The sequence below is a fragment of the Lepisosteus oculatus genome, chromosome 4 (genome assembly GCF_040954835.1).
Source record: "Lepisosteus oculatus isolate fLepOcu1 chromosome 4, fLepOcu1.hap2, whole genome shotgun sequence".
Classification (NCBI taxonomy): Eukaryota; Metazoa; Chordata; class Actinopteri; order Semionotiformes; family Lepisosteidae; genus Lepisosteus; species Lepisosteus oculatus.
Window position 1 is genome coordinate 45,589,817 of NC_090699.1, and position 24,859 is coordinate 45,614,675.

General features: G+C 47.2%; 1 protein-coding gene across 4 annotated transcripts in view; it reads left to right on the forward strand.

Moving 5' to 3' along the window:
* Window positions 1-24,108, forward strand: part of LOC102693689 (leucine zipper tumor suppressor 2) — an 84,044-nt gene extending 59,936 nt beyond the window's left edge. For all 4 annotated transcript variants that reach the window (XM_069189277.1, XM_015347845.2, XM_069189278.1 and 1 more), the window contains 4 exons: window positions 10,923-11,390; window positions 12,066-12,644; window positions 17,232-17,501; window positions 18,414-24,108. In XM_069189277.1, the coding sequence (XP_069045378.1) occupies window positions 10,950-11,390; window positions 12,066-12,644; window positions 17,232-17,501; window positions 18,414-19,169 (2,046 nt within the window). In that variant the 5' untranslated portion in view covers window positions 10,923-10,949 and the 3' untranslated portion in view covers window positions 19,170-24,108. The remainder of the gene's footprint in view (window positions 1-10,922; window positions 11,391-12,065; window positions 12,645-17,231; window positions 17,502-18,413) is intronic.
* The last annotated feature ends 751 nt before the right edge of the window (window positions 24,109-24,859 follow it).

The following is a 24,859-nucleotide window of genomic DNA, read 5'->3' on the forward strand; positions in this document are numbered from 1 at the left end:
ATCTGAAATCTGCCTGGGCTTACAGTCTCAAAAACACTCCAGTTAATAAATGGATCAATCTTTCTATTTACAAAAGGCAGCAGGTCCCATGGCTGAGTGGAAATAATAGCAGTAACACCATCGGAATTTCATTTCCTTAGGCCTCCGGCGCATGAGGTATGTTTTCCATTTTCTGCCCAGTGACTGCCTCCTCATCACGCTGGTGTTGAATAGGGACATGCGTGTCTGTTTGTTAGTTTTAGGTTTAGCTGAAACTGTAGAAACCTGAAATCTGGATCCCTGCTGCAGCTGACCCTTGAAGTTGGCAGGAACCCACGTCATTTTTAAAAGAAAAAAAAGCACCCTGTCTACCTTTGCAAGAGGAATTTCTTCTTTCATTCGTTCGTCGGCGTTCTGCAGTCTAACTACAGAACCGGCCTCTAAATGAGAAATAGCAGTCTGGATTTATCAATGCCTCAGGAGACATTGGTAAATGAATCCAAGGAACAGGGTGAATAAGTGCATCATAACACTGCGATGCATTGCACGCTGGTACTGTACACACAGAGCTGTGAGGAAGCTGTGCTGATCACGGGTTCAGTTGCTGTTAATCCTATCGTATGTACAGGTGGTCCCTAATATCAGTCACCCCACTATACAGTACATCGTTTTGCACTTACATCATTTTTCAAGACATGTGTTTTTTTTTTTACTTATTTCGTCTACGTGTTTGTACTTCCAATGTTTTATTGGAGGATATATTTTTTGTTTGTTTGTTTTGAATGTCACAGAGTGAATGTTTTTAGATCGTGGTTTGGGAGGTATTTTGTTCCAGAAATGAAAATATATTGAGAAGCCCAAAATCTGGTGTTAAAAAGTCTTCTACCTGTAGACTGTGCTGTTTGCAATTGACTTGCACTGTATTATGAACTGCTCTGCTCCAGCATTGGAGTTGAGATCTTAACGCTGTGTTGGTCCCACCAGTGTATCAAGAGTTTTATTGCTCACTTTAAAAATGTGAAGGTGTGTGGAAAAAATCTAACCTGGACCTTTAACAGGATCCTCTGTAATGTATTTGTTTGCATGTTTAAACTATGTATATACCTTTGCTATTCATCACAGTGTTCTGGTCCCTAACCCCAGTGTATATTGGGGACTTACATGTGCTGGTGTTCGCTGTAAGCTGTGTACCTTAGAGTGATGCTGTCCCAGTTGGATTTAATGGAGTCTGGTTGTGGTCTCCTTTGTGCAGCTAGAGTTTCAGACCTCATGGAATATCTGCAGTTCAGTGTGGATGGATACAGCATGACACTGAGTTAAGTAAGTTAAGCAGCATGTTACACTTTAGCTGTAGTCCGTATTGAACCTCAAAGCTGGCTAATAGTAGTCCACAATTCCCTGCAGAGCGGATCCCAACTTTGCTCCAGCAGTTTTCTTGTGGAAATGAGAGGTGGTTGTTCAGCCTGTGTGCCCCATTAGGTAGTGAGTAGTTAACTGATCCAAGGATCTCATCCAACTGTTCCTGGAAAGAGAACCACATGGCTGGGTAACATGTTCCTTACTCCCACAACTCTTTGTGTAAAGAAAAAGGTGCCACCCTTTTTTTTATTAAATGTACGTCTTCATAGTTTCCACACGTGTTTTTACATTTCCATGTACAGTATCAGAAAATACAGATTAATTTGCTCTTGTCTCTTTGAAGAGTTTTCCATTGTGTCCTACATTTCGTTGAGCTGAGTAGCTCCTCTGTATTTTAGATCAAAGCCTAGATGTGCTCTGACTGCTTCACAAGCTGCAGGCCATCCGCTCCCTTTTGGACTGGACATCTCCAACGATGCAGACGGGCTCCAGTGAGGAGCCGAGCTGTGCCAGCACGCTAGCTTGCCGTCTTTTGGCACAGCCTCCTTGGCAAAGAGACGCTTCCTGCTTGATGCAGAGGAGCAGACAGATCCACCCCCCCCCCCCCGCCTGTCTCCTGTCCACGTTATTAATGGGAAACGGGGTGATAAGGGAGCCTTAATCCCATCGCTCTTGCGCCCATCTCCGATTCCGTCACCCCTGGCTGGGCCCTTTCGCCAGCTCCGGCAGCTGAGCCGTGTGTCGGGAAAGGGCGGGAGGGCGTGGCTGTGGAGAATGTCAGTGAAAAGGGAAGGTGGTCTGGCTTAACCCCGGATTTGCATGCATTCCTAAAGAGGGGCAGCGCAGCGGAACAAAGCAGCCGGTCCCCCACTGTAACCAGGGGCTCTGAGAGGCAATCGGCAGGGGTACCACAAAGAGCCTTGTTCCGGCCTCGCTTGCGATCAGCGATCAGGCGCTCGCCAGTGCAGTTTTCTCCAGGGGCTGTACTGATCATCCTCTCCTTGCACCAGGCTCCAGGGGCTGCTGTGGCAGAAGTGGGCCGGGTTCAAGGCAGCGTGCCCTTCTTCAGCCCTCTTAAACCGAGCGGCTTTGAGGCGCCTTGCGTCTGCCCTGCAGGGCCTGACTCAGCACCGCACGAGCGATACAGTGAGGACGCTGCTTCAGGTCTGCACGGCTACAGAATGACACTGCTGGAGCTTCCTGGTCAGAACTCAGGCTGCGGTTTCACCGGCCCAGTCCCAGTTTCCAGGAGCACTCCCTCTATTTCCTTGTCCTGTCTGTGGGACTTGGAAATGTCTGTGTGTAGGTTAGGTTTGTCTAGATGTTGTAAAACATTCTTAACACCCCATATGGGAAACTGCCTGCTCCATCTAATTGCCCCAAAATTGCACCCTAGGCAAGCTTTAAACCTATAGGTTTTTTTGTCTGTCATTTTCATAGTAACCGCAGCAACTATCTATAAATGCAGGAGAATGGATAGCTTCCTTTCTATTAATCTCGCAAGCGAGTTTGGGATCATCACCCTAGTCCCAGCACTGCCTCACCTGGTGCCCTCTGGGCTGGCATGGGAATGCCATAGGAGAGAAGGGGCATCCACAGTCCCACCATCATGGGATGGTGTACTATCAATGTTAGCTGTCATTTTCTTTCTTAAGTGTTGCCTGGATATGCTTTCTGCTGAAATACAGAAACACTCAGTACATTGAAAAGTTCAAATTATTCTTCGGCCCCACCTACATTTAACATTGATTGCTGCATATCTGCTAAACACAGCCCTACTGTCCAACCATTCTCCATTTGCAGGTCTCTGAGAGGTGCTATCGCTCATAAGCAGTCCCACGGTCCACTGCCTCTGTAGCACCGGTTATATCTGGATATTTGCACACTGGTAGGAACCCCTACATGCTAAACACAGCAGCCTAGTAGAACAAATTAACATAGTAGTGTTTCTAGTGACGTACTGTTTTCATGTCCTGTGCACAACTTGCAATGTTTTGCACAACAGGGTGTCGTTGTAAAGGAATACTAAATATTCAAATGGTCCTGTCTGGAGAACTGAGATACACCAGCCTGGCTCTGAACAGCACTGCCACACATCCAGAGTCAGTAAGGGTGAAAGAGGAAGTGAGATTTAGAGCCAGGTTAGAGTTTCTTGTTGCTGATGCTAAGCTGATTTCCAGATATGAGGTGTATTTCCAAATGAGAAACTGAGATGAAGCTCTAACACTTTTATTATTATCTCAGCAGAAGATCTTAAGTGGACAGGGAATAAGCAGCTAATCATGCTTGTGTCAGTATAAATAAAGAGGAGTTGATGACCAGCTTAAGTAATTCCACTGGTTAGGTTTTTTTATGCTCAAGAATGCCCAGCAATGGGGCTTCCTAATGACTTAGCAAGTGCATAAAATAGATCAGACACCAGCACTTCAATTTACAAATTTGCCAGCCTTCACTCGGCTTGTGTTGATCAGGGTATTTTGTGCCTGAACTTGTGCAGAGTCCCCTCTGTGCTTTGCCGAACGCTTGCGAGCTGCAAGCAAGCAGTCGGAGAGTCCCTGTTCCTCCAGCGGGTTGTAACTGTGCTGTAAGGCAGCGTGGAGTGTGGAGCTTGCAGAGCCCCAGAGGAATAAAAGGCTGACGGGGTGGGCATGTCGGAGCAGAGCACGCAGTCTTTCGTCTCGCACGGCTCGGGGGTGGAAGTGGTAACCTGCATTCGGCAGTTGCTCCCCTTCCCAAATCGGGAGGCTAGAAAAGAAAGGAGAAAGGAGAAATAGTCATTGCAAAGTTAGGGGAAAAAGAGGAAATGCTCAGAAAGGGTCTGGAGCTCGGTGGGGGATGAGGTGGAATGCCGACACTCTGAGCACCAGAGAGGCAGCTTGGAGTCCACAAGCGTTTGGCGCCACAAGGATAATCCTTTCAGACAACAGTGTAGCTTCTAACATGCTTACCATAACTGGATTTAATCACTAATCCAGGGCCCTTGCACTGGATCTAATTGAAAACACCTGCAAATAGTTACCGTCTTCACTGACATTAAATCATTCACAATAAACCTTTCCTTGGCGTATTTGTGTGCCAGTGTGACGCAGGGATGCCTCAGAAGTTTCTTTTCAATTTAGCCTTACTCGATAAGCTAATGTGTGTCCTCTAAAAGGAACATTACCGGAGAAATTCACTTTAGATCATTTGCAAATACTTATACTAAACTGGGTATTACATAACTAGAAGCAGTGCAGGGATTTGTGAAAAAACGGGTGGCAAACCAGGCATGACTGTAGATGAAAGTATTGTCTTTTTTTGTCCTCATATGAAAAGGAAGAAAAGGCCCAGCTGTGGGGGGGTGGTGTTTTTTTACTTCATTTTGATTCCGGTTTTGCTGCAGAGAGACTAAATGATCTAAAATAATAGGGGAATGAAAGAAGATTCTAAATCCTTGCTGCTGTTAATTGTATCAAATGTATAATTGTAATAAAGGCATGTACTGTCATGCACAACTTTCTGTATTTGTTCCTTCTGAATGTGGGGGCTGCTTGTCTCTGCACTTGCATTATTTGTGGGTGAAAACAGCAGTGAAAAGGCAGTTAAATGGATTTTTAAAGTTAAAAAATACTAAGGTTTACTATAATCAAATATTGCATCTTTAATGATTCTCGGTGTGAATATGGCAGAGCCTTCTGCTTATTTCAAAAGTCTCTCTTTCACGTTAAAAATCCTTGTGTTCCAAGTTTAATCTGTAGTTTTTTATTGGTATGCACTGCAGACAGTGTCGAAACAACTTGCCTGATACGACAGTTAAATATCAACAGAGGATAAATCCTTAATAAACACCCACTAAAAGGCATTTCATACATTTTCTGTTTACTGTAAATGTTAAGAATTTCCTGCAAATGGTGGAGAGTATTCTGGAGAGAGTATTCTGCAGCTAGTGTGCTGGTGAGGGAGGGCACACTGACAGCAGGCTGGAGAGAGCAGGCAATGGCCGCTAGCGTACTGGTGAGAGGAGGCACACTGAAAGCAGGCTGGGGAGAGTAGGCACTGGCCACTAGCGTACTGGTGAGAGGAGGCACACTGACAGCATGCTGGAGAGAGCAGGCACTGGCTGCTTGCATATTGGTGAGAGGAGGCACACTGACAGCAAGCTGGAGAGAGCAGGGACTGGCCGCTAGTGTATTTGTGAGAGGAGGCACACTGACAGCATCCTGGGGATAGCAGGCACTGGCCGCTAGAATACTGGTGAGAGGAGGCACACTGACAGCAGGCTGGAGAGCGCAGTCACTGGCTGATTGTATATTGGTGAGAGGAGGCACACTGACAGTAAGCTGGAGAGAGCAGGCACTGGCCGCTAGTGTATTTGTGAGAGGAGGCACACTGACAGCATCCTGGGGATAGCAGGCACTGGCCGCTAGAATACTGGTGAGAGGAGGCACACTGACAGCAGGCTGGAGAGCGCAGTCACTGGCTGATTGCATATTGGTGAGAGGAGGCACACTGACAGTAAGCTGGAGAGAGCAGGCACTGGCTGCTAGTGTATTTGTGAGAGGAGGCACACTGACAGCATCCTGGGGATAGCAGGCACTGGCCGCTAGAATACTGGTGAGAGGAGGCACACTGACAGCAGGCTGGAGAGCACAGGCACAAAGTGATGTCAGAACACTTCCTCCTGTGTTGAGTTACCCCAGGAACATAAAACTATAAATTATTATATCACATTCTTTCACTGTTTTTTGTTATTTTAATGAATTTATCATTCCCAAAACCATAATTTAGCCTTTATTATTATAGCCCTTGTGTTTTCTATTCAGTGCTTACTGACCTGATTACTTTTAAAGCTGTAATGAACTCTGTCTTATGGTGGTCGTTTCTTAATCATAGCCTAGATAACTGCCAACCAGTATCAGAAAGCTGCCTACTCCTGGTAATGATCACAGTAGCCCAGCATGCCCACTGTAGGGCTCACAAGCACAGAGGGAATACCTGACCAGCCGGTATTCAGGCGGTAGGAGAAAATTGGAGCACCTGGGGAAAACGCACATTGACACAGAGGGAATATGCAGACTACTCACAAAATGGGCCCCCGTCTGTAATCAAACCCAGGACCCAAGAGCTATGACTACCATCACCACCATAACTACCATACCTTCGTTATGCCCTCCCGGACAGAGAACTTATTGATTCAGTATTTGGCTAGAAAACTCTCCTTAACCAATACCTGTTCCTCCTCATTCTCAATTTGTTTTGTACACAGGATGTACTCCTGGCTTTTCAAAACATGTACTTCTTTAAGGACTCCTGTGCTAAACTAACAGAAGAATATCTCAGACTTTTCAAATCAATAAATATCATGCTGAGATTTACATACATGGTTGTGTGAAAGGGAGCTATGTTAAATGCATAGCTCCCTTTCACACAACTCTTTCTGTGCATGGGTCACATGTGCTTGGAGTGGAGGTGTTTTCAAGTCATTAAAAATGCACTATAATTGAGTATGTGTAGAAGTGAAAGGCTCTGGAATTTATTTTGAGAATACTGTAAGTATCAAAAGCTGTACAGCCCTAAGTGTAATCCAGGCGTTTCTGCTTCACTTTGTTTAGTGTCATTGGTTGATGACTAAATACAGGGTGCCAGGTGGGCCTCGTTAAAGCAGCCATTACACAGCTAATAAAATTAAAATCTCCATCTATTCATAATAGTCCTAGTAGGAGGCAAGTGTGAATTTGGAGAAACCAGGCCTTAATGTGACTACAGGAACTTGAAAATCTAATGAGCAGATGAGGGTCGCTAGGTAACAGTATGTCATAAACAAGGTTATAATATTAAAGTTTAAAGGACAAAATAACACACATCTTTATTTAAGATTCCCCAGAAACAAAAAGATATATTTAAAAACGACACCTCTCTTCTTTGTCAGATATGGAGGAAATTGGTTGGGGTGTCTTAACTCTTGACTAACCCATATCAAAAGGATTCCAGGATTTTGGAGTTCGTTTCCATAATCTTACCTGGCCTTACAGAAAAAGACTTCCCACACACCTGAATTTGGGCTAAGTGACCAGTTCCTATTCCCTTGAGTCCTTCTGGGGAAAGTTGGGGGAGGTTGTATAATTGAGTTTCACTTAAGAAGGAAAAAAAACATCAGAGCCAAATTAGCTCCAAGATTTGTTGCTCTGAGTAGCGGGAACAAAAACCCAGGCCGGAAAGGTCAGGGAGGGCACAGCGAGGTCAGGAAAGCTCTTGAATCTCGTTGTCTGGGGGTCATGGGGTCACTGGGGTCAGATCCAATCCGCGGAGATCTCTAATCGCATTATCCCTGCTTCAGAGTGGGTGGAATGACTGGCCCATCGAAGACGGACATGACTCCGGAGTTGAAAAAGAAATGAGGAAAAGGATGAAGTGATCCAGAATGATCCATCCCTGGGAAGAAGTGGTGGATTGGAAGGCCAGCCTGTCAAGGACATGTTGGCTCTTCCCCACAGAGTGGTATTGATCCCGCTGCACTGATCGGCAGGGCATTGGCTCTTACTGTAGGCCGTCGGTCACTCTGGTAGCAAACGGTGCAGCTAGGACATGCCCATATGTCTCTGGATTATTGGTATCTGAAGCTGCCTTAAAAAAATCTGGGATACTTGGCCATCACTGTTACTCCATTAAAAACATCATCAGGGAAGTGTATTTTTTAGGATTAGAGAAACACATGCTGGTTGACAGGTGTTGAGGAAGTGCATGGCATGTAATATTACCTGCTCATCTCCTGCTCAGCTGTGTGCTTTTGTCAGATGGGAAGACATGCAAATACTATGTATGTTGTCAAGCTAAATTAGTCAGGATAATTGGTTTTGTATAGAAATCAAACAAATGAGTTAAGGAATGTTAAACAGCTAAATAACCTCATTATAGGCCTGGTAAAATGGGAAGGTCTTAATTGTAGTCTTTAACAGAGGCAGAATTGGAATATTCGGCCATCCCACAACACAGCAGAATTTACCCCCCCTCCCTTAGCTCATCAGTTTCTGAAAGCACGGACCAATTTCATTCTGAGCACTGAAGCAGTGGCTTGTTCAGTTAAGAAGTTCAGAGATGATTTGAAATGAAAATCCCTGCACCCTGTAGCTGTCAAGGGCCACAGCTGGCCACTCTTGACTTAATGGAATCCATTAACTCACTGAACTGATCGAAGTCACGTGTCCTGGGTCCTTACAGGTTGCTGGGTTAAGCGTGACCGGTAAGACCTGCTGGATTATGGCTCTCCAGGATCACAGTTGGCTGCAGGGAGGTAGTTGTACAGTGTAGCATAAAAAACGCTCGTTTGACCCTCAGGAACTGAGAGACTTAGGCTGAAAGTGTCAAGCAGTGCTCTTCTAGGAACACACAACAGGTTCAGACAGAAAAGAGTGAATCAGACAAAGCAATAATTAAGAAGGATTTTCTTGCGGTGTTTCTCTCTGATTTACTAAGGCTTGAGAAAACTCAGGCTAGGTGATATCAGATCTTGATGCACATCCGAATTGTGGCTGAGGCATTGAAGGAGTTGAAGCTTGATTGCTGTCGCTTTTTTCAAATCCAGCAAGACAGCCATTGCAGGACTCTAGCCCTGATGGTTACCCATGCTTGGATTAAAGCTGACAATGTTGTGATCCCAGCCATACGGACAGGAATGTCAGTGTGTGGATTCGGCTGCAGGACTGGACCTGGGGCCATACAGGACAAAGGAAGAAGGGAGCAGTGAGGCAGAAGACCTTTGTATATACCTTGACCAAGACATGTGCATCTTCATGGTCAGCGATGCAGATGAGCAGTGAGCACCAGCAGTACACCCTTAAGAGAAAAGCAAACACAGAATGAGCACAGAAACAAGATGAAGACAGACACGCTGGCTTGCACATGACGAATCACAACACCCACAGTCCTGCCCTCTTTCGCACACAAGGACTCACAAAATTAATGATCTAAAACCAAAAAAAAACACTTTGGAGCAGTAAAAATAAGGATAGAAACGTGAAACACACACACACCTTTCTCCAGACGCCCTCACCTCTGACCTTTACCAGCTATTTGAGCTAAGTGGTGCTGGCGTTTTCTGCAGGAGCTGATGGGATGTGGGAGGGCCGAGCCATTGTTGGTAACATAATGAGACAGATAGCCTGCAGAGGTCTGAGCTGTTCTCTTTCTCGGGATGAAAGGAGACTTTTGTGTCGCCCTCTCCCAGCTACATTCTAGCATCACACAGGAAGCCTAAAGCGACTTGCAGCCCGCTTGAATGGGCGGTTATTTTTGGAGTGAGCCATTGTGTGTTTGGCCTTAAATCATACTCCTTCGGCAGTTTCTCCGATATGAAGAAGATTTAGTGGAGATGAAGTCTACTTCACCGTCACTTTGTGCCACAATGGCAGGCCATAATTGAGCTAATATCAGTGCAAAAGCACATGCTTGCACAATTTGGTTTGGAAAGAGCCCTCTTGTGTCTGATTTATTTTTTAAAGTATGACAAGTTAGGAATTCTTATCTGTCACACTACCATAATGAATGCCAGAAGGCCTAGCTATTAGTGGAAAGATCTTAGTAGCACTAAGACTGCTGGTGCAGTCTGGTCAGTAGCACTCAGATCTCCAGTGTTATGGTGTTTTTTTTAACCTGTTTTTATATTTTGTTTTGAGGGGTCAAGTAATGGAAGGGTAGGGCATCAAGAGCCCAGTCATATTGAAATGAGCAGCATTGATATACTATGCATGCTACACAATGCCGTTTTCATTGTGATCTTACTGTGATCAGGCCAAACCCTATAGTGTTGTTATACCATATTAGAGTTGTGTATAACTAAGGGTACTGTGAGCTTTACATTTCAAGGCAGTGGCAACAGACCCTTTGTTGCCACATTTCAAAAAGACATTGCTGCACTGGAAATCGGTCCAGCAATCAGGGAGTTGAGGAGACAGGGACATAATCAAGGACAATTCCTGGCCTTAAAGGAATCTTACTCAGACAGTTTAATGAGGCACCAGGTCACAGGTTCAACGTGCCTCTTATTTTTTAACAGTTTTGTAAGAGGGAGGCAAGGGCGTTTTGGCATTCAGCGCCACAGCCTCACACTGTGGCATCAGGGTTTAATTCTGGACTGTTGCACCTTCTGTGTGGAGTTCTCACATGTTCATGTTAGTTTTCTGCAGGTGCCTTGATTTCCTTGCACCTGCTCCAAAGGCATGCTGCCCAGGTTCACTGGTGTTTTGGAAGTGTCCCTGTGTGTTTCCACAGCAGTGAACTGGCATCCAGGGTGTGTTATGGCAGCACCTCCCTTTAGCTCAGCTCTACTGATAATGTGAGTAGAATTCAGTCTCAAACACGTTGTAGCAGAAAAGAGTGCCGCGATGTGCTGGAATGTATGATGAATGCGGGAAAGATCCATTGGTTCAGAAATGTACGTTGTACTGGCCCTGCTGCCATTTTGAACTGAGCCCTCTCCCCTTGTGTGTGTGGAGGAACTGTGTATTGAATGACAGCGGCCTGCGGTACTGCACTGAGACTTTGTGGTGAGCGGTCTGGTGTGTCCTGACGCCCTGCCCCTCTAACCTTGTGCGTGGTGTCCTTTGCAGAGTGTGTGGGCGCAGCGTGTGACCGCCATGGCACTGGTGCAGACTCTGCCCGTCCCCACTGATCCCCAGAGCTCCAGCGTCGACGCGCAGCACCGCCCTCTGTCCCGGTCTCCCGCCAGCCAGGGCGCTATGGGCTCCGTGAGCAGCCTGATCTCGGGCCGCACGCACCAGGAGCGCCACTGCCGGGCTGCCGAGTTCACCGGCAAGTGCCGCAGGCCCACTCCCGGCATGGCCTCCTGCAAACTGCCTGACGAGCAGCTCCGGACCGCCGGCTCGCAGGACCCGCTGGTCAGCAACGGGAACTACGCTTACCTGAACGAGGACTTCGTCGGAGACTGGAACGACAACCACCTGACTCCCAGCAGCCCCTGCAGCGATCCCGAGGAGGCCCGGGAAGGGCGGGTCCTGAACGGGAACATCGGGGGACCGCCCCCAAAGCTCATCCCCGTTTCCGGCAAACTGGAGAAAGTGAGTCTACTGCCCCCTGCAGGAGCAACGCCAATTTACACATTCCATAGCATGAGGGCAACGGTTTCCACTCGGCAGCTTCATGCTTCTGAAGAAGGACAAGGATTTTGCATCTCAAATCTGTGCTGTAGCTGATCAGGTGCAATTTAAATGTCTGAGTTGCACAACAAGGTTTCTTGTAATGTCTTCTAATATCTCCGAAAACATTTAGCTTAAAATTCCCAGGGAGACCCCTGAGATGATCACAGCACAGTCAGTATATCCCCCTGTCAAGTGTGCTGGTGAGCCTGTTCACTCATGCACAGAAAGCCGAATCAGACTATTGGAAAAACATCCAGATCAGCAGTTAGCACAACAGGAAAAGTACTCAAAGAGCAACATCTTCATAACTTAAACTTGTTGTGCTCTTTTAATTTAAATAACCAGCATTCTCAGTCAATGGGATGACTAACCAGGATGAAACAGGAGAACATCCGGCCCCTGGTCAGAAATGCAGTAATCATATAGTACGTTTTTAGGACTGCAGGATCTTCTGGATTTCGTTCCAGCTGAAGATCTTCTTTGATCTAATTACTGGCACAATTTGATGCATTACATATTATTACAGAACTTTTAGAAGTGAGTCAGTCACAGTGGGCTTAGTTGGCACAATAACTAAGATTCTCTGTTTTTCAGAATATTGAGAAGACGCTCATCCGGCCCACAGCTTTTAAACCGGTGGTGCCCAAGAACCGCAGTTCAGTGCAGTACCTCTCTCCGCGGCCAGGGGGCAGCCTGTCGGAGAGCCAGGGCAGCCTCAACCTGCTGCTGCCAGGAGCGGGGGCGGCCGGGGGGGGCAGCGGTGACAAGCGCAACTCCTACAGCGGTGGCCGGAACGGTGGAGGCAGCCAGTCGGGCACATTGTCCGATTCTGGGCGCAACTCCCTGTCCAGCTTGCCCACCTACAGCAGCGCCACCTACAGCCTGGTGCATGGGGAGGCGCCCAGCGGGCACCTGGAGCCCGCGTCGCGAGGCAGCGCGGGCCACGGCCACTCCAACTCGGACAGCGGGCGCTCCTCCTCCAGCAAGAGCACGGGGTCCCTGAGCGGGCGCGGACAGCCCCTGTCGGACAGCGGCTCCTGTGGGCGCTCGCCGGCGCCGGCGGAGGGAGAGGAGGCCATGATCCGGGAGCTGGAGGACAAGCTGCGCGAGAGGGAGCTGGAGCTGCAGCAGCTCCGGGAAAACCTGGACGAGAACGAGGCCGCAATCTGCCAGGTCAGGACACGCACACACACACACACACACACACACACACACACACACACACACGCACGCACAGACACACTCTCTCACCTGAACACACACACGCACAGACACACTCTCTCACCTGAACACACACACGCACAGACACACTCTCTCACCTGAACACACACACGCACAGACACACACTCTCACCTGAACACAGACACGCACACACACACACTCTCTCACCTGAACACAGACACACACACACTCTCACCTGAACACACACACGCACAGACACACACTCTCACCTGAACACACACACGCACAGACACACACTCTCTCACTTGTACACAGACACGCACACACACACTCTCTCACTTGTACACAGACACACACACACACTCTCACCTGAACACAGACACGCACACACACACTCTCTCACCTGTACACAGACACACACACACACTCTCACCTGAACACAGACACACACACACTCTCACCTGAACACAGACACGCACAGACACACTCTCTCACCTGAACACAGACATGCACGCACACACACTCTCACCTGAACACAGACACGCACACACACACACTCTCACCTGAACACAGACACGCACACACACACTCTCTCACCTGAACACAGACACGCACACACACACTCTCTCACTTGTACACAGGCACACACACACACTCTCTCACTTGTACACAGGCACACACACACACTCTCTCACCTGTACACAGACACACACACACACTCTCACCTGAACACAGACACACACACACTCTCACCTGAACACACACACGCACAGACACACTCTCTCACCTGAACACAGACACGCACACACACACTCTCTCACCTGAACACAGACATGCACGCACACACTCTCTCACCTGAACACAGACATGCACGCACACACTCTCTCACCTGAACACAGACATGCACGCACACACACTCTCACCTGAACACAGACACGCACACGCACATGCTCTCACCTGAACACAGACACGCACAGACACACCCTTTCACCTGAACACAGACACACGTACACATGCTTTCACCTGAACACAGACACACTCACACTCTCTCACATGAACACAGACACACACTCTCTCACATGAGCACAGACATGCACGCACGCACACTCTCTCACCTGAACACAAACACGCACACACACTCTCTCTCACCTGAACACAGACACACACGCACACACACACACTCTCACCTGAACACAGACACGCACACACACACACTCTCACCTGAACACAGACATGCACACACACACTCTTACCTGAACACAAACACGCACACACACACTCTTACCTGAACACAGACACACTTACACATGCTTTCACCTGAACAGAGACACACGCACACTCTCTCACATGAACACAAACACACTCTCTCACATGAGCAGAGACACATGCACACTCACCTGAGCAAAGGCACACGCACTTTCACCTGAACACAGACATGCATGCAGGCACGCACACTCTCACCTGAGCACAGACGTGCACACACACACTCACTCACCTGAGCACAGATGTGCACACACATTCACTCACCTGTTCACAGACATGGACATGCACACTCTCACCTGAGCACTGATACGCACACACACATTCACTCACCTGAGACGTGCACACAACTCTTTCACACTCTCCCATACAGATAGACGCGCATACTGTGTACACGTACTGTACACGGACACACTGTCTCCTTCTGTACACGGGCTGTATACATACTGTAGATCTCCTGCAGGATATCTGTCTTGTTATTCCAGCTCACTTCTTAATTACTAGTCAACGTATTGTTCATTGGCTCTTTTTGCTTGTGTAGGCTGAGAAGGGTTGAAAACTAAAATCTGCTCTGTACTGTAATCTGGGTTTCAGAACTCATGTGGGTATAGTGTCAGTGTCCAGCTGTGGCAGGGCTAGTGCAGTTCTATACTGGCTCTAAAGTGGTTTTAAAGTAGCTTATTATGAGAGCTTTTTTAAGGTAATTCCCATTAAACAAGTATCTACACATGATTATCTAGTAAAGTGTTCAGTGCTTCAGATAATATAAGATCACTTTATTGGCCATATACAATTTCTCGTATTAGGAATTAGTCTTTTTGTATACCCCAACTTGCTCTCCATGAGACACACAGACAGGGAGAGAAGCTTGTGGTCAGAGTGCAGGATCAGCCATTTATACAGCACCTCTGGAGCAGTTGGGGTTAAGGGCCTTGCTCAGGGTCCCAATGGAGTAGGATTCCTCTGCCAGCCACGGGATATGAACCGGGAACATTCCAGCCACAGGCACAGATCCTTAGCCACAGAGCCACCATCCTGTCCTCAGATAGCTGAAGCAGAGTTATAATATTATTAAACACACTAATGAGAGACAGAATTCTGTTCAGTATCTTGGGAAACATGTCGTATGCTTACAATAGCATATATTTTTTAGGAAAAAACTAATTAAAGCAATAAACAAAACATTTCAATCGGCCTAAGGTACCGATAGCTTTGTAACAAAACCAGAAGACAGGAGGTTGGGGTTGCGACTGTAATCCGGAGATTTTGTTTTCAGAGTGATTGCAGCCAGTGTATCTTAACGATTCTGCCCCTCGGGAGCCCCAGACTGATGGTGAATGGAGCTGATGGGTTTTACAACAGGGTCTAACTCTTCCTGCAGCGTCCATTTAGAGAAACACATAAAACATGCGTCGTCGTGGAGATCGCCTAATTTGAAGCTGATTAAAAACCCCACAGGCCCTCATTGTTTTTAAGAAGAGAGTGGCGAGAGCAGAGCAGGGGAGCGAAGGGTGGTTTGTGAAGCAGGCCTGGTGACATCCAGGCAGAGGCCTATTTTCGCTGAAAGGGCTCATTTGGAGTGAAGATAATGGAGCTCAAGCGCAATTAATAGCGGGTGTTTTAAATAAAGATAAAAGGCAGCTGAAGCAGGGAAGATAATATAAGGGGCCCTATTAAGACTCAAAACACCACTCCATTGGTTAGGGCAAGGCTAGTGAGACAGGAGACGTAAGCCACCGCTCATTTTGCTATTACATTTCAGTCCAAGTGACTCATTAGCCATCTGCTTAATAAGTAATTAATTCACATAGTGAAGGGGAACTGGTTGTGTCTAAGACTTGTACAGGAATAGATTGGGATAGATTGGAAGGTCATCAGTTTGAGTGCTACAAGACTAGGCAGTCCCCAGGCGTGTGACCCCAAGTTGTCCTCTGATTCCATCGGATGAAGAAATGGAGATGATTTACCTGATAAATCACTTGTCAGAGCTGCAAGGAATTGGAATTCCACAGCGGGAAATAGGTTGTGATTTTTAGGGCTACAGGTTAGAGAAGAATGTAAAACTCCAAAGTGCTTGGAAATGTTTTTTACGACAGGGGGAAAAAAGAAGTTAGTGTTCGATCCTACAGAAGGTCTGTAGCGGTTTTGTAGGACTCCATAGTGAGGAGCCGCAGCACCAGGTCTGTGTTTTGGTCTTTTTCAAAATTGATATCCAAAGAGGGCCAGTAACAGCAAGCCATGTTCGCTGTCATGAACAAGCCTAGATTGGGCCCTGCAGAGAACAACACTCATACAAACAACAACCAGCTGATGGAGTATACTTTTGTGTTTGCAGGAAGAAATAATATCTGCAGAAAGTCAATTAATTTACATGAGTTAGAAAAAGTCTGTAAGGTCCATAGGGAGCTTGGAAAGCAGAAGCACAGATTTGGTCAACGCATTGAGCATTGCAGGGGCCACATCTCTGTCTTCAACAAGAGGACACTGACATTCTTATTGTCCGACTGACAGTGTCCATTTGTAGTGATGAATTCCCTCTCAGCGGAGGGAGAGAAAGCTGTAAGTATTCAGAAAGGTACAAAGACTGTTTCTGAAGCCGAATGCTTGACCCAGTCCTGTACGTTTGGAGTGGGTGATGAGGGTTTTAAAGAGAAACAAGCCGTAATGGTGTTCCAAGGTCTGGGAAGCTGAGTGCAGAGGAGATGAAGCTACAGTTTTGAAAACCGACCGGGTCGTGTAGTACAGAGGGGCACTGCTGGTGACCTGCACCTGCTGATGCGTTGTTCAGTACACACCTGTAACACGCAGGGTCACAGGAAGACGCACAGCCTGGCGCACACATGGCCGAACAGACGTGACGTTCTGAAACCCTCCATTTCCACCTGCTTTCTAACTGATTCAGGACCGAGGGGGAGCCAGAGCCTGTCCTGACAAGCACCGGGTACAGAATACACCCTGGATGACACGCCAGTCCATCACAGTGTACACACACACACCAGACACCAGGGCCAATTTTCTCAGATCCCAGTTAACCCACTAGTATGTCTTGGACTGTGGGACGAAACCAGAGCACCTGGAGGAACATCCACATGACACAGGGAGAACATACAAATTCCACACAGACAGCACCCCGGGCTTGGAATTGAGCAGTGCTAAGCACTGTGCCACCGTGTCTCCTTTCTGAAAGTGCAGTGGGAGTGAAACAATGCGTACGCCTGAACCAAGCTGGGGTGGGGAGTGAGGGAAGGGCCGGTTGTGGTGCGCTCTGTCCAGCAGACTGCACTGCAGTAAGACCTGTGCGTGTTTGTGTGTGCGCAGGTGTACGAGGAGAAGCAGAAGCGCTGTGAGCTGGAGCTGGAGGAGCTGCGGCAGAGCTGCGCGGCCCGGCTCAGGCAGGCCTCCCAGAAGGCCCAGCGCGCCCAGCAGGTGCTGCAGCTGCAGGTGTTCCAGCTGCAGCAGGAGAAGAAGAAGCTGCAGGAGGACTTCGCCCAGCTGCTGCAGGAGAGGGAGCTGCTGGAGAAGAAGTGCGCCTCCATGGAGCACGAGCACACCCAGCTGGGCCCAAGGCTGGAGGAGACCAAGTGGGAGGTGGGTATGGGGGGGGGGGGAGAGTTTGGTTCGTACCAAGTACACTCATTTCGACTGGTGACCTAAAATGGGTTCTTACTGTTGAGCTTGCAATACCATCCCTTAGGTCTGTAGTGTTTTTGAACAATTGAATAAAACACCCTCTCTTCCAGAGAAAAAGGGTTCGGTTCCCTTAGCCTCAGAGTGTATGATATTTCCTTTAGATCAAGAATTGTTTCTGAATTTCTGGACCTTTTCTAGTGCTGCAAAGACCTTTTTGTGGCATTAGGGACATGGAGAGGAAGAACTTATCAGGCAGTGAACGGGGAGTAATGGCTGCTGAACTGAATTGATCAGTACGGTCAGATCTTTACCGGGCACAAGTGTGGAAGTTTAAAAAGATAGTACTGAGGTTAAAAAGGAATGATCTGTGCTGGAAGTTAGATGTTGGGTCCTTTTAGATTCAATCCAGAATTCAGGGAATCTGACATAATTAAACTGATCAACCAATAGAAATCTTCAGCTATGAGGCAGATTTATAGTTAAGTAATATCCACACACAAACTCTTCTAGAAACTCATGGGCTTGATTAGTTTGATGAGCATGGTTAGTTATCTGAGGTGGCATAGCAGTGCAGTGGTTAGCACTGCTGATTCGCAGTGCAGGGTCCCCGGGTTCAATTCCAGCCCTGGGGTATTATCTGCATGGAGTTTGTATGTTCTCCCCACGTTGGCGTATTCCAAAAACATACTGGTAGGTTAACTGGCTTCTGGGAAAACTGGCCCTGGTGTGAGTGTGCCTCTGTGCTCCCTGCGATTGGAAAAAGCCGTTAGAAAATGGTTGGATGATTAGTTATCTGTAGCAGCAGGTTTGAAGCTATGTTAGTGTCCGTTTCTTGGCTGGTGCCTGAGAGAGCTGTGTGTCTCTTTCCAGGTGTGCCAAAAGTCGGGGGAGATCTCCCTGCTCAAGCAGCAGCTGAAGGAACTGCAAACCGACCTGGGACAGAAGGCCAGCGAGATTGTGGCATTGAAGGCACAGCTGAGGGAGGCCCGAGGGGAGCTGCAGGCCAGCCAGGCCCACACACAGGAGGTGCACGCAGCGGCCCGCACTCGCACGCTGGAGCTGGAGGTGTGCGAGAACGAGCTGCAGCGCCGCAAGAGCGAGGCCGAACTGCTGCGGGAGAAGGTGGGCCGGCTGGAGGAGGAGTCGGCCCGCCTCCGGGAGGCACTGGGCATGCCCGGTGGGCAGGGCATGGCATTAGGCCCCGCCCCTGGTGGGCGTGGCCCGGGCCTGAGCCCGCTCATGGGGCCGGTCTACAGAGAGGAGGAGCAGCTGCTGGCCTACGAGAGCGATGAGGCCAAGGCCCAGCGGCTGAGCGCCGACGCCCTCCTGGGACTGAAGCAGCAGGTGGAGCGGCTCCGGGCCGAGCTCATGTACGAGCGGCGGCGCAGTGAGGACCAGCTGGAGGCCTTCGAGGACGAGCGCCGGGTGTGGCAGGAGGAGAAGGAGAAGGTGATTCGCTACCAGAAGCAGCTGCAGCAGAACTACATCCAGATGTACCGTCGCAACCGGGAGCTGGAGCACGTGATGAGGGAGCTCAGTCTGGAGCTGGAGACCCGGGAGCTGGAGGAGCTGGAAGTCCGCGGCTCCGAGATCCACTTTGAGGAAATCACTGCCACGGAGATCTAGGGCTGGCGGGTTTCGCCTGTCAGTGGACAGACACATTCCACGATCCGTGCCAATCAAAGCCATGTGCTGAATTCTGGGGGATCAGGGGGGATTTCCCTTGTGGAAAAAGCAATCTCAGCAATAGCATTTGTCTTCAGGATGAAAGTAAAAACAAGTAAAACTCATAAGGATACTGTCACCTTAGCTTGAGGCAAGCAAACACCCATTATCTTCCCTTCTCTGTACCGTTCTGTAGCTCAAACTAAGGCAAGGAAAAATATGCAAGATAATTAATGAATGCAAGCAATGAGTGGACAACACTTTTTGCAATAGGAATTTTGATTTACTGTATGACTACTGGCTGACATGAGGTCATCTGAGACAAAAGTAACATGTAGATCTACCCGAGTGACCATATCAGTCTCCTGACCCTTCCAGGAGACCTGATCCAGGATGACATATAGACTCTTTTGCATCATCACAGCTGCAGTCTTAAACCCCACTGAAGCCTGAGACAGACCAAGCCGGGCAGGAAAATGACTCGCCTCTCGGTCTGATGGTAGAGAGGGGTTGTGATGTTGAACGGTAGAAGGAAGAGTGTGAGGTTACACCTGCATGAGATTGGAGGGAGAGGCTGCACCTGTCTGGCTGCAGTTAAACCGTTACCTGATCCTCGTACCTCTATTATACAGTATTGCCATATTCAGACAGGAATACCTGAGACTGCATTGCCACACCGAGCGCAAGCAGCACTATCTGATACATCCCTGGTAAGCATCCACAGGCAGGGCCTGACTTGGTGGAATCCTAAGTTTCCTGGGAAAATCAGACAATTTGATTGTATTTAAATATTAAAGGCCTCCATTTGTAGCTGAGTTTTATAGCAGCACGCGCATTGTAATTTGGAATGAACAGGAAGTGAGCTGCCCTGCATTTTACAATATACTTGCATCCTTGGTAATCAATAGCCCTTTTTATTATAAGTACAGAATCGTTTTTCAATGGGTATGATAAAGCTATAAGCATCAGTGGGAAAGTACCAGAGGTGCTTCTGTGTCATTCGTCCAGTGAGTTCCATGAGTGCACTGGGCAGGGCTACTAGCCACACGGTTCTGGCTGGAGCAGTACTTCAAGTTACGAAAGTATTTCCGACTGTTAAAGAATGGCTGTTGGTTTTCGTATCTCGACCTGAAAGTCACCTAGCATGCCACAATGAAAATCCATTTCATTTTTCACTTAATTTGTTCACTGTATTGAGTAGCCTTGTGTTGCCGCGACAGGATTGCATAAAGAGCATTAGGCACTTTAGACAGAAGCCCGCTTCCACAACTTAGCATAAGTGAAAAGATTGTACCGCTGTGTGTAACATGCCAAACACGTAGTGGTTGACTCTAGGTTTCCTAGGGATGGTTCAGTTTCGAGAAGTCGCATCCGACATGTCTTGAGTGTATTATACAACACACCCAAGTCCTGCTCCTGAAAGGCCACAGTTTGATCCTGTTGAGGGCCTCTTTGTATGGAGAAGATTGTATAGGAGGGTTTGAACTGGTCCAATTACAGTCTAAATTCACCTGTCATCTACAAAACTTACAGGATTACAGCCCTTGGTACAGTGAAGGCAGATTCATAGTCGAGTCCTGCTTGGAACTGGTTAACTAATTTAAACCAAGTCTTTTGCCTCTAGAAACAATAGAGCTCTCTCCGATTTTCCCAAATGAATCTAGATTCTGTCCTCAATAGTGGAAACCCCCAAGTTGTGTGCTGCCCTCCTTGTTGGGAGAGACCCATGCCATGCCTGAGTCAGCACATCCTTGAAACCCAAAGAAGACCAAATGGTGTTGTCAGGTTGGAACAAAGTAAATGGTTGGTTTAGACAGCAAGGCTCTTTGGAAGACAGAAAAGTACATCTCCCGAGAAGACCCTCTAATGATGACTGTTAACTGTTTCTGCCTCTTGCCTGCCCCAGCAGATCATCTTATTATCAAACATCCTGGGGCTGGCAGTCACAGACCCCACCAGCCCAGTATGAATGTGATTTAAAAAAAGTCAAGAATGTGCAACGCCTCTCCTCGAACCCAAGAGATTGTGTGGTTTTAAAGAGATGGTTTTAAAGCAAAGGGCAAGTCCAGCAGAGTTCAGATCTTTATTTTTCTATTCCTAACCAAAAATGAAATCAAATCAAACTATTTTTTTACCCTAAACCTGGATTGTATTGTGTCCTGTGTGTGCAGCCTCAGTACCTGATGGTGCTCGCTCTTCCTCACTCTTCCTCGTGCACTGGAAAGGGACGTGTCTGCGTGCTGGCGAAAGGGGCCTCAGCTCGCCCGCCCGGCCTCTCGAGCTTCAGATCTCGGACAGACAGCCTCCTCCACTGCAGAACCACCCTCTGCCAGTTTGGGTTTTGCAACACCTGTCGGATGTCCCCACTCCCAAGGACTGGTTTGTAGATCAAACAGGAACTGGTCACAAGCTGGGTATTTTTTATACACTGTTGATCTCCTCCATTTAACTGGTCACTCCAGGAAGAGGAGGATAACTGGTTTTACAGGAAAAACCTTCTTTCAAAGATCACTGAGTTTTAAAATTCTATTTTTATAGCTTCTTCATTGATTCTGTGGCGTCAGTCGGAAACCACACCCGAGACTGAAGAATTGTTCTGTCTTGTATCTTATTCAGAATCATCTAATTGCTTGACTAGACAAGTCAATCAACTGCTTCAGTAGAGGTGCTGAAGTAACTGTGCCATATCACATATATAGATAAGGCAAATAATAAATGTAGAAGCATTTTATACAAAAGCTTTTTCTATCATATCGGTTCATCCATCATCACTGCTTTCCCATGGACTTTTCTTGTGGGAGCAACCCATCAGTGTCGTGGGAACTGGTCAAGTTACTGCCCTCCTGCTAGAGCTGTAAAGGGGACATACAGTAAGCCAGAGAAAGTTGGTTGGTCTATATTGTGAAAAATGTGTTTTATGTGTAAAATTTGTTCCATGTACAAGAGAGACCAATGGCCAGTTCTGACTGGGTGAGGCCACTGCACTGCGGAGATTGCTGTCAGCTCAAGGCGAGGGTCTTTGTACACACGAGAACACCGTTTGGGACAGCAGTTCCCTACCCTGGTCTTGGTGTCCCCCTTTTTTGAGATTCAGCCAAGCTGTTAATTAAGATTAATCTGTCTCCAGTTGAATATTAAGTAAGATTCTTAAGAACTTGGATTTGGTTAGCAATTAACCCTGAGCCAGTTTTCTCATTCGGGTGTGTGGAATGTATTTGTACTCCTCCAGAAAACTTATGTGGGGGGGGGCTGTTTTCTGAAGTTTCATTTGATCAATGTCTGGACATTATTAGTTGATCACCTAAAGGTCAGCTTAGGTGCAGTGAGTACCAGAAGACACAGACATGCTCCAGGACCAGGGTTGGAAACTAGTGCTGTGGAGTATTGATGTCCCCTGCTGTTTCTCACATATTTGTGCGTTGTGTGGTTGGTGGACATGCACTAATTTCATTACCCCATGGTGCACACCGCTGACTGACTATGAGTATTTTTCATTGAGTAGGCGATGCACAGGGTTAGCATTTACTTTTGATGTGAAAAGGAGCAGGACAGGACATCCACGACAAGGAGAGCTGTAATCCCACAAGGTGTGTTTCTCATCATTCATTGACCTGTCAGCTGCTGCTTTCTAAAACAAGATCATGACGCCTCTCACATGTGACGTGCTGAATTACCCTACTTGTGCTCCTTCCAGTCCTGGTAGGATTTTCACTCCAAATGGGCTCTAGACCACCTGCATAAAGAGACATGGCATGTTTTTATGATTATCAAGAGTGATCTGTCAGCCGTGCTGGATTGTGGCTCTCCAGGACCAGGGCTGTTTCACCCTGCTCATTTGGCCAATCGCACTTCCAGCTGCTATCAGCAGTTGTTTTGAATGATGAATCTGTTTTGGAATCACAAAATGTTTTAGGGTGGTATGTTTTTTCATTCAACCTCCCTAAAAAGAGGGAGGTGGAGAAATATCCAGGAAATTATCAACTCTGTGATACCATGTCTTGTGTTTTGGGGGGGTTCAATTATATCATACTGTATCTTGTGTTCAGACGTTGCAGCACCATGTTGAGAAAGTCTGAACTCTGCCTTTCAGACAGTTTAGAACTAGTGTGTTTTATTTGTATTATTCGAACAGACTGTTATCCTACCCTTTTAAACCAGGGCCATCAAACATTCTTGCAGGGACACTGTGTTGACTGGGATTCGTTTCCCATGAGCTCTGAGTTCCTATATCAGTTCAATTATTTCTTTATTTGTAGAACACATTCCCACTGTTCCTAGTCCTGTAGTGAGGAAGCAAGTGCATTAATTGTACGGTAACCTGCAAAATCCCTTCTATTGTATCAAACTGAGTATATCAGCAGGTTAATGAACTTGTCACTGGAGTAAAAAAACTGAAGACAGCCCTCAAGTACTTCTCCCCATTTATACAATCTAGACTATAGTGCATCAGAATGGTCAAATAGCCCAGCCACCCTTCTCCTAAAGGGAATCACTCCTCTGCCTGTACAGAGTCTGCCAGCCTGTTTCAGTGTGTCTCTCCTCCTTAATTACACATGAAATCATTTTGCTGTACATTTATTACTAAACCCCTTCCTGTAAATATTCCTAACAGCGAGTTATATTCAGTCAGAAATTCTAGAACTTTATGCAGACACTATATCTGTTTCAGGAATTAGCCACTGTGAATAGACCAAAGCAAAGTAACACGCCTGTTTTTCTCTTTCCTTGTGTGTATGCCTGTGCGTATTAGTGATTGTTTTCTATATATATATTTTTAATCCGCTGTATGTGTAGTCATTAATGTATATTTTTCATGCTGTAAATTGTTTCTGTACAAAATAACTGTGTTTTTAATAAAAACCCAGTTGGAAAACCAGAGAAAGGGCACCAAGTTGACATTTTTCATGAATGTACTGTAGGTAGGGGACTGACCACTGCAACCTGCTGCCATTTAAAAAAATCTCCATTTCAACCGCATTTTTCTTCATGCTCCAGTGGTGTTTTTGCTAAATACAGGCTGCAAGGTGGTGTGTAGAATGATTCAACACAAATGGGTGGTCTGCAGTGTGAGCGATGACCAGTGTGCAAGGGAGCTAAGGGCACTGATGATGGGACTTCCTCCAGGTGTAAATCTTAAAAATACATTTTAGGGACACTTTGTATGAAATAGCCAAAATTATAAAAACAGTCACTGTAGTGAGGGGAAGAACCATATATTTTCTCAAGCATCATTATAATAATAAATTCTTACACTTACGTAGCGCTTTTCTGCACACTCAAAGCACTTAACAGGACATGGTGACTCCCCTCCACCACCACCAATGTGCAGCCCCATTGGTAAAGGACCAATGGGAAATTTGGCCAGGACGCCTGGGTTATACCTCTACTCTTTTCGAGAAACGTCCTGGGATTTTTAATGACCACAGAGAATAAGGACCACAGTCTTAAGTCTCATCCGAAAGACAGCGCCTTTTTACAGTATAGTGTCCCCGTCACTATACTGGGGCATTAGGACCCACAGACACACACAGTAGGGAGTGAGTGCCCCCTACTGGCCCCACTAAACACCACTTCCAGCAGCAACCTTAGTTTTTCCCAGGAGGTCTCCATCCAGGTGCAGACCAGGCTCACACCTGCTGAGCTTCAGTGGG